This window comes from Thunnus thynnus, chromosome 20 (genome assembly GCF_963924715.1).
Source record: "Thunnus thynnus chromosome 20, fThuThy2.1, whole genome shotgun sequence".
Lineage (NCBI taxonomy): Eukaryota > Metazoa > Chordata > Actinopteri > Scombriformes > Scombridae > Thunnus > Thunnus thynnus.
Genome location: NC_089536.1, coordinates 26,110,465 through 26,126,310, shown reverse-complemented (window position 1 = coordinate 26,126,310; position 15,846 = coordinate 26,110,465). Strand labels below are relative to the sequence as shown.

The window sequence follows — 15,846 nt, the reverse complement described above, 5'->3', positions numbered from 1 at the left end:
GTGTTTCAACTGTCCCTGGTCTCCCCTACATATATATATGCACTATATATTAAGACATGCTATTCAGGAAAAATTACCCCCAAGCCTAACCTCTAACCCTATAGGCAATGCACAGACTGTGGTTAAAGGAAGGGAGAGATCTTAGTCTTGATTAAATATTGAAAAAGTAAACGGTGGCATGTGTTGATGCGGTGCAGTATTTATATATTGTTTATATATATATATATACATTATTTATTTAACACTGGTTCGTTACAGTCATGAGCTAGAAAGTGTATTGGCGGCAATGAGCTTCCATACCGAACCGGCCGAGAGAGGGGGCAACCCGCCCAACTAACTGCTCGCGCGCACACACTCTCGCTTACACCTGTGCAGCTCCTCCCTCTGTGAGCGCGCGCCAATGAGAGACGAGTTGCGTTGGCTTTGGCTGCCTGATACTCACACACACACACACACACACCAACACACATACACATACACATACACACACATACACACACGCACAATCAGCCTGTACTCCACACGCAGATACAGTTCGAGCATCTCCGTGTGAAAGCTAACCATGGCTGAAGGAGGAGAAGGCGAGGATGAAATCCAGTTCCTGCGGACTGTAAGTCATGTTTCTGTTCCTTTGAGCTGAATATCGGCGAGGTGCTGGGTGTTACTGCGGCTTTCTGCTCTGCTGTGTGTGTGTGTGGGCAGGGAGTTTACCGCATTAAGGATGACAGCTCCTCTAGATACTAGTCATTGGTCAGCGAGTCTGCATCATGCTGACAGAGGACTGGAAGGATGGAAGAGCTGTGAAAACATACTGACACACGGAAAAGAAAGAAAGACATGAGGAGAGATGGAGGAAGGTGTTTGTTGGAGCCGGTGTTGCTGTCATTGTCTCAGAAAGAGGAGTTGAGCAGCATGCGGGCTGTGTGGAGTCGCTGGTGGTGTGTGTTGGGCGGATGCGGGGCGCAGTGCGGTGCAGACTGGCAGTATGAAGCCTGCTGCATCTGCTTCACTTCACTTCAGTTAGCCTCTACACTCATCCAACGCCACTTCATGTCGCTCTGTGCGTGTGTGTGTGTGTTTTCTCATTTTGTTTGACACATAATGAAGTCTAATCAGTATTGGACATGAGAGGAGCTGTTGCTGTACAAAAAGTCACACGTGAATAGTCACACGTGAATGCACTGCACCTGAGCTTTTTGTTTTTGTTTTTATGGGGAGGGGGGCGGGTGCATACGTCTACACTAAACATCTCTTTATATATGTATTAATATATATGTAAGTTTAATGTAACTGAAGCTGAAAGCCTCATATTTTATATGTATTCCCAACGATAACAATCTGTCAGAGCTGATTAGATTACGTTGTTGCAGTGCAGTTTCCCTTGTTTCTGAAATTGTCAGTATCTTTGACAGCAGAAGAAAGATTACTGCAATGGTACTAAGATGCCATGACTTGATTCTAGAGAGTCCTTGGAACTAGATGAAATGATTCAACTGGAATGGAATTTGAGGGCGCTGTGGGTGCTGTATTCAGGTAGACTACATCTAAAGCTGCACCAATCAATATTTTTATTTTTAAAGGTTCTATATGCAGAATTCTGAAGCCAATGAGTGAACAGGTTGTAACTTAACTTAAAAAATTAGACTTTCCTCGACTTTCTCGGTTGTCTGTAACAGCCTGTGGACTGATTTTTGCGCAGGTTTTTCCAAGAAAATTCAAAGGATGTGACGTTTGTGTGACATCCTGAGTGCTTTGCCTCTCTCCCGCTAATATCAATAAAAACCGGCATAACAAACACAACAAACACAACAAAAACAGTAGTAGCTGAGTGACTGGGAGTGAGAGATACTTTGCAGAAACACAATGCGAAACACAACATTAGAGATCTTTTATGTTATTATGAGAGGTGTAAGCGAGGAAAAAGACATCACCCGCGATAGTCTTGCACCGCTGAGCACGCATACACGAGTGCGAGCAACAGGATGTTGACTCACTTACCGGCCACCGGTGTCACTAATGAGAAGGAATGTCTGATTCTTACAAATAGCACCTTTAAGAGTGGATCAAATGTGTGTAATGTGACAGGAGTGGCACTTAGTGACAAACCCACAGACAATTATCACCTGACTGCAGTTCCCCTCAGCTCTAATCTGTTTTAGTATTTTTCAGCTCATTGTTTTGGTTTACAGCCCTATAACTTCACTGTATTAGTTCAGTCTCTGCGCTCGAATCAACCGCAGCCCCCAAGTGGTAAAAAAGAATGCAGCTTAAAAGCACGGTTAAATTGTTTGGGTAAGGTTTTTTGCCTTGGTTTTGCTTGTTGGGTCCACATGGTCTTCAGCTTTTTCTACTCACAGAACAAAAAACATGACATCTGGTTTTGATACAACTGTATATGAATTTCTTACCAGATCCGTGTAACATAAAGTGACCTTTGTAGGCTTGATTGGAACGTGTTCAATTGGTGAAAATTCCAAACCAAATGGTCAAACCACCATCTTCTCAATAGAAGTGGTAAGTTTCATGTTTGAATATATAATAGCTGGTATGCAGATTTTATGGTGAAGAACCGCTGAGGCTAGAGCCAAGGCTCTCAGTTTATGCACTGTCCTCACCTGCGCTCATGAGCTCTGCAGAGTGACAGAAAAAAAGAGATCTCTGTTACATGAAGCTAAAATGAGTTTCTCTCACAATGTTTCTAGACTCAGACACTCAAAGGGGCCCGACGTAGAACTCTTGCTTTTTCACATTCACTGATGTATTTGAGTCTCATCAGGATGTTTCTCAGACGCCTCTCTCTGGGTATGCTCGACTGGGAGAGGCACACCCAGAACATCCTGGAGGGTTTAAATAATATCTAGCCTGGTTTTGTACCGGTTAGTATTCCCCCAGCAGGAGCTGGTGGACGAGATTGTGGAAAAAGGACGTCTGGGCTTTTCTGTTTAGTTTGCTGCATTCAGAACTGAGACCCAGATAAACAGCAGATAATGGATCATGGATATTTAAAAACCTTTTTTTTTTTTTTCCAAAAACACATTCTTTCAATTGATACCTTGATTTATGACTTTGAGGTGAGGACAGAGCTGCTGCAGTGGAGATTCCTGCTTCCTTGCACACAGACTGGCTCCCAACAGGCTGCCAGTATCAGTAACATCTCAGCATGTGGTCGCCTCTGAGCCATGGCTTGCAGTGTGATGTGCTGCTCTGTTGGCAAACCCTGTCATCAAATCTAATTCCTGCACACACTATAGACTGCAACTTCTACTGCTGCAGATATGTATACCCCAGTAAGCAGTAGCTGTTAATATGAGGACAATATCATCCAAATGTATCAGCATGTCCTATATATGGACATGTTAACCCAAAATCCAAACACCTTAGTTAAATTTGCGGAAACAGTTCATTTTTTTTATTTGATGAATGGTAGACATGGTGTCTTGGTTTTTGCAGCTTTCATATTTGATAAAAATTTCAATTAGTAGTATTATGACAAAAAAGGCAGTGTAAATGTTGTGCTTCTCATAAGATAGGCCTACCTATCATATGAGTTGATGTGCCTGAGGATGGTTCTGGTTATTATGATCAGCATGCAATAGCATGAAACATTTATTGCAGTGTTTCCTCTGTAACAGTTTGGGGGGTTCTCATTGTCCTGGCAGCCTGCCAGGCCAAAAAAATATTTTTAATGCCAAAAATAATGCCAGATATCCATTCAGTTGGAAATCAATAGTGTTTGTGAGCCTCTGTGTTCCGAAACACGACTCAACCTCTGTGTCGTTGCCTGGGAAACTCTTGGTAGTATAGCTCTGTTAAGGAATAGGGCAGTGCGTAATGTGTGTGTGGAGCAAGTGTGAGATTGAGCGAGTGGAGAGAGCGAGCGGCAGTAAAGTGATGGTGAATGTTAGCGGAGCAGTAAGTTGTCTATCTGGCAGTAAAGGTACAGACTACAGTGTGTCAGTTCATAAATGCTGCAGCTTCTCAACACAAAGAAAAGTCTCATTTGTTGTTTCCCAAACTGCTGGACAAGTGAAGGGGGTTAGCAGTAATGGGTCAGCCTAACCTGACGATGCTAAACAGAGAAATAGAGAACAGGAAAATTAGAGAACATGAAAATTTGTACCGCTGAGTCTCCCCAGTTTTGCTCAGCGCAACAGATTCTTTTGTACTAGCTTCTCTAATATGAGGATTAGCTGCTTTAAATCTTTGAATATCTTTGGGTCGTGGACTATTGTTTTACAAAAAGGATGCCCCCCAAAAAATCTTTAATCTTGTCAGTGTTAATCCTGTAGTTTTCCCACCTATGAGCTCATATTTCAGGTCAGTAAAAAGTTAAAAAGTTAAAATCCCACCTTGTCGTCTGTGCATATCAACACTATAGACCATTTTCGACTGATCTGTGGTTCTGCATGTCTTTATTCTGCACTTAGATTACTCTGATGCATGTTAGACAGAAGTAAGAGCTGGTTTCCCTGATCAGCGACACCTGCTGATCAGCGGCTCCAAATGACATTGTTGTGGAGCACATAAAGAGAGGGGAAAGAATGTTAAGAGACTGCAGTAACCTGTTGGAAATATACAACAGTGAGGACATCATCAGGAAACTATCCTGGTCCTTACTGACGAGTTACCACAAGCACTGAGCTCTGCCACATTAAGAAGCCACAGCAGCTCAGCTCGGCTACATACAGGTCTGCACTGCCTTTAGGTTTTATGCTACTGGCAGTTTTTTGTGTTGTTACACTCCTTACTGAATATTCCCAGTAAAATGTATCTGTTGAATTCTTCCAGAAGGCAGGAGCTGAGCGGTTTAATGTGTTTCCTCAGTCAGCCATGTTTTTTAGTTAGAAAAAAGTCTTAATTTACACACAATTCATGGCAAATTAGTTTTACTTAAGGTAGTCAATAACTAGACAGCTTTGCAATTAGTGAATTTAGACATCTATTTGAAGTCAGACTATTAGTAGATCTAAGACATAGTCAAAGTTTATTTCTGTGAAACCTGACTCATGTCTTGAATCATTAAAAAGTGACAGAATGTCTGATGTGTCTATAATGCTCAAAAAAACCATCATGTTTTCAGATTTTTGCGGAGTGTCTCCCTGGATGCCTTACTGCTTGTTCCGGCGGATGGGTCTAATTGCTGGAGTTTGAGACTGCGTGCTTGCACTTTGTGTGCTTTATTGGATGGATGGATGGATGGATGGATGGATGGATGGATGGATGGATGCTTCAGGTGATAAACTGAGTTTGTGGTGTTTCCAGGTTTTCAGCAGAGTTAATCTGTGTTGTGTTGGACCTAGCCTAGTCCTATTTGGAGCTGTCTCATCCACTTTATTTCTACACAGGGCTTTAAGTAGCCAAAGTACTGCCACACCATCAATGTCTTGTTACCTTGTTTGTCCAGATCAGGTGAGATTATAATGCATCCCAATGCACCTTGAGTCTGATTGTGGTTGCTGTAGAGCTGTTGCAGTATTCCTCATGCATAGTTTCCTCAGGATAAGTGTGTGGTGTTAATACATCATGTCCTGTCAGTACAGTAATGTGCTACAGCACTGTTAGAGTTGTCAGCGCAGTGTGTTTTGTATCAGTGGCACTGATAATAATTCAGGTAAAATGATGGATGTGTGGGCCTCAGAACATCTTAACGCTGCAGTGGAGCAGTGTTCAGAGGACAGTGAGGATGTGAGGGCCACCTCACAGGCACTGAACCCAAGGAAGGCACCAGAGCACTCTGCCTCATTTAATACTTCATTAGGTGCAAGTGACTAACATTTGGATGTGCACTGCATCTTCATCAGAGTCAAATGGTATTGGCAGAGACAAGAGTAAGAGCCAGTATCACAGCAACACTCATTCAAGAAGACAAGACAATACAGTATCGCAGCACAGACAGAAAAAACTGCAGTGAAGATGATCCTGTTCACAGAAACACAGAAAAGAACTCTTCATTACAGTCAAATGGCAGTGGCATAGAAAATCTCTAGGTTATCTAATCTCACATATGTATGCATTATCATAAATCCTTCATTAAATATCCCCAAATTGTTCTGTACTGTTCGAAGTGTAAGAGCTGGTAATTATCACTGATTGAGCTGTTTGCTTCCAGTCAAAACAAACTCTGAAGGTTTCACATGGAATAATGCTTCAGCTCTTCCCTGAAGATTAATGTTTAATTCCATCAGTGTTTTAATTTTTTGGATGTTAGTGAAGGTGGTCTTCACTAACATCAAAGCCCTACAGGAATCCCTGTTGTCCAGCACTTCAGTCTAGAGATAGGTGGTGTGGTTTGGATATTCATGGTTCCCAGAGGCTGAATCTTTTTCTGGTGATCCCAGTTTCTGGTGTCACCGCAACAGATTTTTTTTCACATTTTCGTACATGATGTATTCAAATGATCAAATCACTGAGAGATTTACACATTCAAGCTTGTGGTATGCTCAAAAAAGACCCAGTTCCTACAACATGTGGTCCAACCACATGAGACCACACTTGAAAGTGGAGTGAAAAGCCTGCTGCTGTAGAAAAGGGAGAGATGCAATAGCACATTTCAGACAGTCTCTCCTCACAGACATGCATAATTTACACACAAAAAGTGACAAAAAAATAGTTATCTAAAGAATTAAAAGAGAGCGCTTGATATAGAAGACTTTCTCACCTCCACACACCTGACCAGTCATTGCTTGAGGTGGTTGTGAATATCAGATTGTCAGTTTCAGAGAGTTACAGATGTTGTCAGACACAGTTTCCGAAGCTGTTCTACCATCAGACAAGCAGTTTGGATGAAGTATACTGGTATCTTAAGTCTTCAGCTCAGGAGCATGGGGGCACGGGGGCTATGCAGGATGTTTTCCAGATCTTGGGCACCTTTTTCAGCCTCAGGGAAAGGTCAAAAAGATGACGGAATACTTCTGCCAGCTGCTCCGCACACATTTTAAGCACCCTTGAGCTGATGTTGTGATGTAGGCTAAGAGCCAATATGAACAAATAAAGGCAGGGTAAAAAAAAAGATTTAAGTGTGTTGGAATTAGACGTAATGTACAGTTCCACTAGAGCCTGACCAATGTAACATCTGAGGGATCATTGCAAAAGATGTATTTCAGCCCCAAAAATCCAGAATCGGTCAGGCTCTAATTTCCACAGCTTTAATGTTTCATACTCACTCTGCTGCTCTGTTTCTCTTTAGGGGAAGGCTTTTAATGTGAAACATACAGTATGTACAGGAAGTGTTGATTTTCATTGAATAGATTAACAGTGATGGTAAAAAATAAAAAGTAGAAGGGAGTGGAAATCATGAAAGCTGTATTTGTGCTAAAAAGAGAAGGTGTGAGCATCAGAGTGAGTATGACATCTCTGTTGTTGCACTGGTAGAATTAGTGTTGTGGAATGTAGGACTGCAAATAAAAGTTATTTTCATTATCAATTAATCATGACATATTTCAAATATTATTGGGCCTAGTGTTTCAATTCAGATTAGGCTGTACACACAGGTAAATAATGAGGATCCTAATTCAAATGAACTCTAGTGATTTAAATAAATATTATGTTTATACAATATATAGTTTACGTGACCAACCAATGCAGCTCATTATTTTTAGGTAGCCCAACCTTCTTACTGTTTTATGGATAATGCAGCTCTCTGTTTGCTGATAGTGCTCAGCTCTGTTGCCTGTGTTTCTTTGCTGCTTAGATATGAGACCAGGACACTAAAAACAGCAATTCCTTTATAAAGAATTGTGAGTCTCATGTCCAAAAATGCTGAGTTTCTAATAGCAGTTGTAAATTTACATCAAGGCTCTTTGTTATCCCCCTTTTCTGTATCTCTTCCTCCTCTCCTCTCCTCTCTTCTCTTCTCCTCTCCTCTCCTCTCCTCTCCTCTCCTCTCCGCTCCTCTCCTCTCCGCTCCTCTCCTTTCCTCCTGTTCCATCTCTACCTTTCATCCTCCTCCACTCCCTCCTCCCTCTAATCCTGCAGCACTCCCTGCTAAGTGCACTTTGAATGCAGATCAATACATGGTTACTGGTGACTGCTGATGTCTCAGCACAAAGCAAACAGCATGGCAGCAGCCATGTGTTTCTGTTCATTTAATCTCCGTTACAAAGAAATGTCTGTGTTTGCAGACTGTAGAAATGGACGGAGCAGAGAATTCCAATAGAGGTCAGTTAAAGGGATACTCCAGCCAAAATGCTTCTTTGCATTTGCATCTTTGGAGTATCAAACGCTCAAATCAATTCTTTTGAGTATCAATGGATTCTAAGTGTAATCCACAGTCCCAAAAAAGTGTCAAAATGTAGCTGGAAATGTAAGCCAGGTTTCTGGTTTACATGATTTTCAGGAATCAGGTTACTGCTGAAAACAGCAGATAATCAAATGATGTGCCTGTACCCACAGTCAGTGTGATATTACTGCTATTAGAGCAGCACAGAGCACATCGTTAGGCAGGGCGCGGATATGTGAGGACCGGCTCAGTGAGTTCAGACTATGTTTAGGAGCTTGTTTTTGTTAGTATAAAACTTACTGTACCCATTCTGCCAGTTCAGCACTGTCCTAAATTCATCAAGGGAGCTCAGTTCCCCATGTAAGGACATGCTGACCGGCCTGTGAGGCAAAACAAGTTTTTATTGGCATACACAGCTGACAGTTTACAATTCAATACGTAAATGAAAAGCAACTGTTTGCTTAAAGCGGTAGGAGGAAAGTATCACTGATATTCTGGCCAGCAGTCATTGACTGCAGTCAGGATCTGTGCAGATACCAGGTCAGGTGTTGATGGAGTCATAAAAATATTTATTCAAGGAGGAGGGAGAGAAGAGGTTCAGTTCTCTCTGAAATGTCTGGAAAAACAAAATCCTCCCAAAAGTTTTGATTCAAATCATAGGTCAGCTTCTCCAGTGGCATAAGGGCAGCCATCTGTGCCTTCCACATTTAAACAGAGGGGAGACATGAAACGGACCATAACAATAAAACACATAAGGTCACGAGACCAAAATAGATAAAACTGCGTCTGTGAGACTTGTTTTATTATAAAGATTTAAGGTATTGGAGAACTTTTTCTGCAAAGCACACCAGGGTTAAATATATTCTATGAAAAGCTTCATCACCTTAATAACTACTGTATTAATACTTCTTCTTCTTCATGCTCCACCACTCCTGAATGAAAGGTTCATGTATCAGACATCCCCGGCTGGACGTGAACCAGAGACACTGCAGTTCATAGCCAGAGCTGTAACCACTGAGCCATGGCTGGGACTTTTATAGCACCCGTATTATTCATTCATCACATGTACTTTACCTGAAAACCATCATCAATAATAATGTTAATCAATGATTTATAGTATTTATAGTGCTCTTACGGATACAGACTTTGACAGGATGCTTCTCCATGAAGAGGGATGAAGTGAAAAGAACATGAACACAGTCCACAACCCAACGATATTCACTTTACTGTCATAGAGGACTAAAGAAACTTTTGCAGGTCAACAACAATGAGGTGAACTACTTCACTAATGCCACTCTGAGTGTTCTACCTTTCTTGCTTGAGGCTATGCATCGATGTGCAGATATTATAGACTGCAGCTTGATGTCGTTTGGATTTGTGTACACACTAGAAATGATGTGCATCCCTGTCTGCTGTGACTAAACAACAGAAATCTAAATCTGGAAGGCTACTTGAAGGCTTTTTGAACAAAGTAGTGTTGAAATGTTCTTTTTAAATGGAAGGAGAACAATATACTCTGACCCTCTTAGTGTGGAAGTCGTCCTGTGTGGTGCAGGGAGGGGTGAGGGTGGGGTTCATTAGGAGGAGAAATGGCAGTGGAAAATACTATAGTCCTCCATCAGCTGTCAGCGCACCATACACACTCTCACACACACACGAGCCCTTATTCTCAATATGAGCTCCTTGTTTCATAAATGTCATGTCCTCTATCTGAGCCACACAATCCCCTAACTATATATCAAGCAAACACTCTGCCCTGGGTGTGTGTGTGTGATCGGGGCAGGCGGTGCAGTGCATCTTTTTGGCTTTAAGGTCGATCATATCAAATCGGAGGCATCAATCAGTGAAATCACTGTTGTCCAGGAGGTTTAGTGTTGCAGTAGTTTGGCCATCAGAGGGTGAAAGCCTCAAACAACAGCTTTCAATATTGCAATTACAATCCACTGACAGCAGTGTGGTGACGTGGTGTTACTGAAGCAGATGTTCTGAAATGTCCTTCTCAAAGTTCAGCCTTTTGCCATTTTATGGCTGTCTGACATTTCAATGATAATGCATGTTTTGCAGTGTGTATGGTTAAACAAGCTGAGACTATATATTTTAGTAGACACTGTTTGATGTCAGCTGTCTGTTCACCTCTGTGAAACTGAAAGCTCTTCATAAAGCAGTGAGTAAACACAGGCTCTGTTTGATTTTTGCCTTTTGAAAAGCAGAAAATAACCTCTTTTCCTATTTCTGGTGCATGTTTCCTCTTCAGGAACACAAACTCATGCAGTGTAGATGACTGTCTTAAAATACAATATGTTCTGTATCACAGAATCACTTGTGTGGCTGTACCATTGTCATCTGAGAAAACATATGAATGTGTAACATGGTGAGTTACCTGTAATTCCTTTATGTTTAGATGCTGTACCTCTTAGAATACACTCCAGTACAATGATGAGTTGTGACTGGTTATCAGCTGTGTGTTCTGATTGACTTAATAATGTAAAATGTGACAAAGTGCGATGGAAACAGACCAGAGAATAAATCATGATGTATATGAAGCATGTGACTTAAATGTCAATTGAAGCTTCTTAAAATTAATACATGAAACAAACAGAAATTCCAAATTTCCTTCATGTTTTCTAATTTTTGGCACTCTTTTAATCATGTCATCTTGTTGTGGCCTCTTCTTCTGCATTCTGAAAATTAGAGCCACCATCTCAACAATCACACTCCAAATATTCTCATAACAGCAGTGTATGCAAACATGCATTAAATCACATATTCTTTTGCTGATTTTCTGGAAATTCTGTTCAAATTTGAGCAACATTTGGATGGACCTCTACAAAAAACACTCAGTCCACCGGCGGTTGTACTGTGGTTTACAGAGTGATGTGTGTGATGTGCTGCAGAGACACATTAACCAGAGAACACTTAACTTTTCATTTTATCCGTTTGGAAATTTCATTAATATGACCTATATGATGTCTATTGCGCTTTGCTAATGGAAAAAGAGTGAGGAAAGAGAAAAGATTTGATAGGTGAACTGCTGTTGGGGCTTAATGAATCCGGATGTTTTGGCAACCGGGAACTGGATTGAAAATAGAAGAGATGGTACTGTCCCATGAGATAATGTCATCCTGCACTGATGTCATAGATCAACATGTTGAAGAGCAACCTTACTGGTTTCACTGGTATTTATGGAGTGATTAAGAGTGATTTAACAAAACTGTAATTTTGAGACATGACAGTCATTTTGAACATAAACACAACACATAGTTTGTAATGTAGACACAGTTTCTAAATGACCTCAAACATATCTTTGGCATGTCTGTACTGCGGTTTTTATTATTTATCAGAGACACACACAAACAAAGGTCCTTCACTTATAAAAACCTGGTAAAAACATTTGAGGAATGCATAATCACATTAACTATAATAGTTCATAAACTTCAGGATAATGTACATTTCCACAGCACAGATTACATCACCAGTCTGCTGCTGTTAGTTTATCCTGTTAACAAAACAATTTTCATTCACTAATTCATTCAGAATGCTGTTTTTCTGAGCACTGTTAAGTTACATCAGTGAAATTTAACACTTCCTTCAGATGCTTCAAATTAAAAGCCTATCAGGAACATTATTCAATTTGAGCTTCTAAAAGGCTTTTATTGTGATACATCTGCAGACAGTGCTGAGTTTCATTGTCAGAAAACAGAGAGACTTCTAACTAAAATATAATACATTTATACTTATGAAGCAAGGAATAGGCCTGTCTCTAATAGAAGCCTAATAACAGTCTGGTTCTCTCTGCAGTAAGTAAAGGCCACTATTGAGACTTTATTATATGCCAATACCTGTGATAAACTAATATTGGTTGTGCTGATGTATTAGTCATTTAAATGCCTGAAGTAAATATAAAGACACACCACACTGGTTTCTCTCTCCTCTGTGTCTCACCTCAACAGTTCAGTTTAATGGATTCCTAATAATGATGTGTATGTGCCTGACAGAGGCCTGCTGTGTCTCTTTGTTTCACCCTCCTCCACTAATCCCTCAAACACACACACACACACACACACACACACACACACATACGCAGTCAATCACCAGAGTGTGGTGGTTGACTGCTCTTCTTCAGGTCTGGTCAGGCTCAATTAAGCAGCATATGCCACTGTTGAATAATTCGAAAGGAGTGGTAAGACTGATTGGTAGATTCATAATTAATGTTGGACAGCATACTGGTCAATGCACTGCTGTGAAAAAATCAGCCCAGACTGGCCCCCCACAGTCGATCAAACACCACACATCAGTACACCATCCTTGAGGTCTCCTTAAATATGCGTGCTGTACTCCTCCCTCAAACCACTACAAAGCTGAGCAGTAAGTGCTGTGGACAAGTGTGGACAAATGGACCCACTCGCTCTTCACTGACTCCTTGGTGATCAACAACCAACAACCTGGCTTGACTAGACAATGACATGAGGAGAGAGGGAGAGATGATTACAATTAATTGGGTGGGTTATTAACATGATTATCAATTCAGATCCAGAATTGTTGGAATTCCCTGACAAAGATGTGCAAAAAGCTGTACAATGTAAAGAATACCATACTGGTAACGACCAATAGTGGAGCTGCTCCATCTTATTTCATTGTATACTAACTAACTATTCTGGGTTGTCTGCAACAACCTGTGGACTGATATTTATTTCTGCGAAAATCCAAAAGTGATGTTTTCCTGTGCTCCTGAGTGCCTTGCCTCTCTCAACGTCAACAAACAACCAGCATAATGACACAACAAACACTACACAACCAAAACGGTGCTATCCAAGTAGAAACATCCTGCAGATATTAGCTCTCCAGCTAATGAGATGGAAGGCTGCCCCTTTCAACCACTACACATTTCACAACAAAACATTCCCGCAATGACAAGTCGCCCACTCCCGCTGACTGACTGGGAGTGAGAGATGCTTTGCTGAAACACAAGGTTAGAGATCTTTTATGTTATTATGAGAAGTGTGAGCAAGCAACAGGATGCTGACTGCAGTTCACTTAACGGCCACCAGTGTCACTAATGAGAAGGAATTTCTGATTCTTACAAATAGATCCTTTAATCGAATTAATCATCATTCATCATCGTCATCATGGCATGGCACACACACTACCTCCCTTCGCCTCACCTGAGGGTCCTTGTTTTCCTGCATATTACTCCCTTCAACTACACTCTCCTCCTGCTCACTCTGTTCCTCTGCTTTCCTGACACATGCCTACTTCTCTGCCTGGCAGTGGCCATGGCCAGCCACCTCTCCTCCTTCCACCTGTTGCTGTATAATGGCAGGTACTGTTGTCACCATAGATGTTGAAGTTACTACTGCAGCCCCTGCAGCAAACATATCTGTGATTTTTTTCACATTTGGCAGCATCCGCATCTAGATTCTTCATTTTCTTGGCCCGTAACTTCTCTGCACCCCTCTTTTTTGGTTTTTGCTTATCCATGTTGATAATTCCTCCATCCACAGATGTTTGGCTCTGAGCCACAGCATCTGACACAAGAAACAGAGAGGGCAGAGTGGGAGGGGTGGGGCCGGCTCAGTAAGAGATGTGATTGGGCCAGCCTAGTGTTATTATAGAGAATGAATCAATGGGGCCACTTTCCCTGCTTTATGGGCCAGTCATTAGCAATCATTTTTTTTAATATTAAAAATTAAAATTATATTGGCCCCAAGGTGCATCGGCCCACTGGAAAAATGCCCAGTATACCAGATTAGCAGTCCAGTGTTCTGTGTGTGCTGGCTTGTGAACAATTGAATGTGCATTTAGTGTTGAAAATTATCCCAAAAATTAGGAACTTTTGTTTTGTAATGTTTAAATGGGGTCACCTATTCTTCACAATCCAAGTATAAGAACATAAAACAAAATGTATCGACTAATATCAATATAATAAACTCTCTAGTAACTGAAAACAAATGCTTAAATTATATTTGCCCATTTTAACTGCAGAGCTCACATTGTGCATTGCAGAACTTTATGTAATTTTTAAAAAAAGTTTAGGGCTCATTTGTACTGTGGTATTGTAAGAGTGTGACAATTCACTCAGTCTTCTTTGAAGAATGGCACTAAATACTACAGTTCCCATGAGCCTCATCAGCTGTTGCCATGGAGAAGACTGAAATTCATGCTGCGAAATCAGAGTTGTAACATTGTGTCATCACTGCAATCAGGAACTACACACTTCACCGTAGCTGCTGAATTGATACAAAAAGGGAATTGATTCAAACTAGTGAATTTCTTCAACAGGGTCTGTAAAGCTCAGCCATCAGCCAGACATTACACAAGACAGCAGAATTTTCTGCTCACTAATTGGATGTTTATCACTTCAAAGCTCTCTGGTACTCTAAGTTGTCCTCCTCCTTTTAATAGATTTGTCCAGTAATATTCTTTGTTTTTGGCCAACAAATTGCATATCTTATTCCTCTGTGCCGTAGAGCTTCATTGTTGTTCAAAAACTATTAAAAACACATCATTGAGCCACACTGTTGCACTGGGCGGCTTGTTCCTTCTTTACTATGAACACACACACTGTAGTTCAATTTGACTCAATCCCACAAACACCTTCCTGCTGCCAGAAATACTCACCAGAACACCAAATGTGGGTTCATCCACCGCTGAAAATAGTCCCCAACAAATGTACTATTTCCTCCTATATGAGTAACATATTTTAAGAACTATAGTGACCAGCTGTTTGTGGAAATTAGGAAAGAAAGAACATTTTTGGTTTGGGACTTTTTCATGGGATTTGTTGACAGAAAGAAAGAAAAGGTAGCAATAAAAATATAGAATAACACCAGCTTTATCTGTTATGTTTTTATATTAAGTCTTATCTTTAAGTTTTAATGTACTGATGTTTTTCACTAGTGTTTGTACTGATGATTCAACCACATCACATCACATCAATCACACCTAATCGTTGGACATTTACCAGCTGCCCACAGAATATTACAGCAGGCTGTAATCAGGCCTGCTTTTCTGCTCACTAGCAATTTAATGGTTTTAGGACTTATAAATTAACATATATTTTGTCTTAAAAAACATATAATTTGCAAATAATATTGAAACCCTATCTTGTAAACAGACTTTTTTCACATAATGTACGATGCACAGTGTAGTGGAGAATTGGTGTGCAAGAGCTGAATACACAACAACCGAGATCCTGCAGAGATACTCACATGCATGTGCACACACTCACACACACACACACACACACAGATATGTGTGGAGTAAAGTTAATTTGTTCTGGTGTTCTGGCAATATTGTTTGTGAGCCTTCCTGCAGATAAAGCAGTAAGAAAGAAAAGAAAAGAGATAGAGAAGGAGGAAGATATGATGGATGATTAAAGGGTCAGAAGATGAGAAACAGCAGTGCAACCCCAGGTTAACAGTGGAGAGGACTGTGTGTGTGTGTGTGTGTGTTGGGATTGGGGGGGTGTTGTGCTTTAAAAGTTAAATAAGCTTTGAAGATGACCTTTAACAGGTTCAAAGGATGAACAGAGAGAAAAAGAGGACGAGGTATGAGTCACAATTTCAGCAAAAAATGAACATTTCCCATTTCTGTCAGCTGTGATGTGTTAGTTAGAACATCACACCGTC

General features: G+C 40.8%; 1 protein-coding gene across 10 annotated transcripts in view; it reads left to right on the top strand.

Moving 5' to 3' along the window:
• The first annotated feature begins 453 nt into the window (after positions 1-453).
• The window catches only part of ryr2a (ryanodine receptor 2a (cardiac)), a 189,612-nt gene continuing 174,219 nt past the window's right edge, over positions 454-15,846 (top strand). For all 10 annotated transcript variants that reach the window (XM_067577426.1, XM_067577425.1, XM_067577418.1 and 7 more), the window contains exon 1: positions 454-610. In XM_067577426.1, the coding sequence (XP_067433527.1) occupies positions 563-610 (48 nt within the window). In that variant the 5' untranslated portion in view covers positions 454-562. The remainder of the gene's footprint in view (positions 611-15,846) is intronic.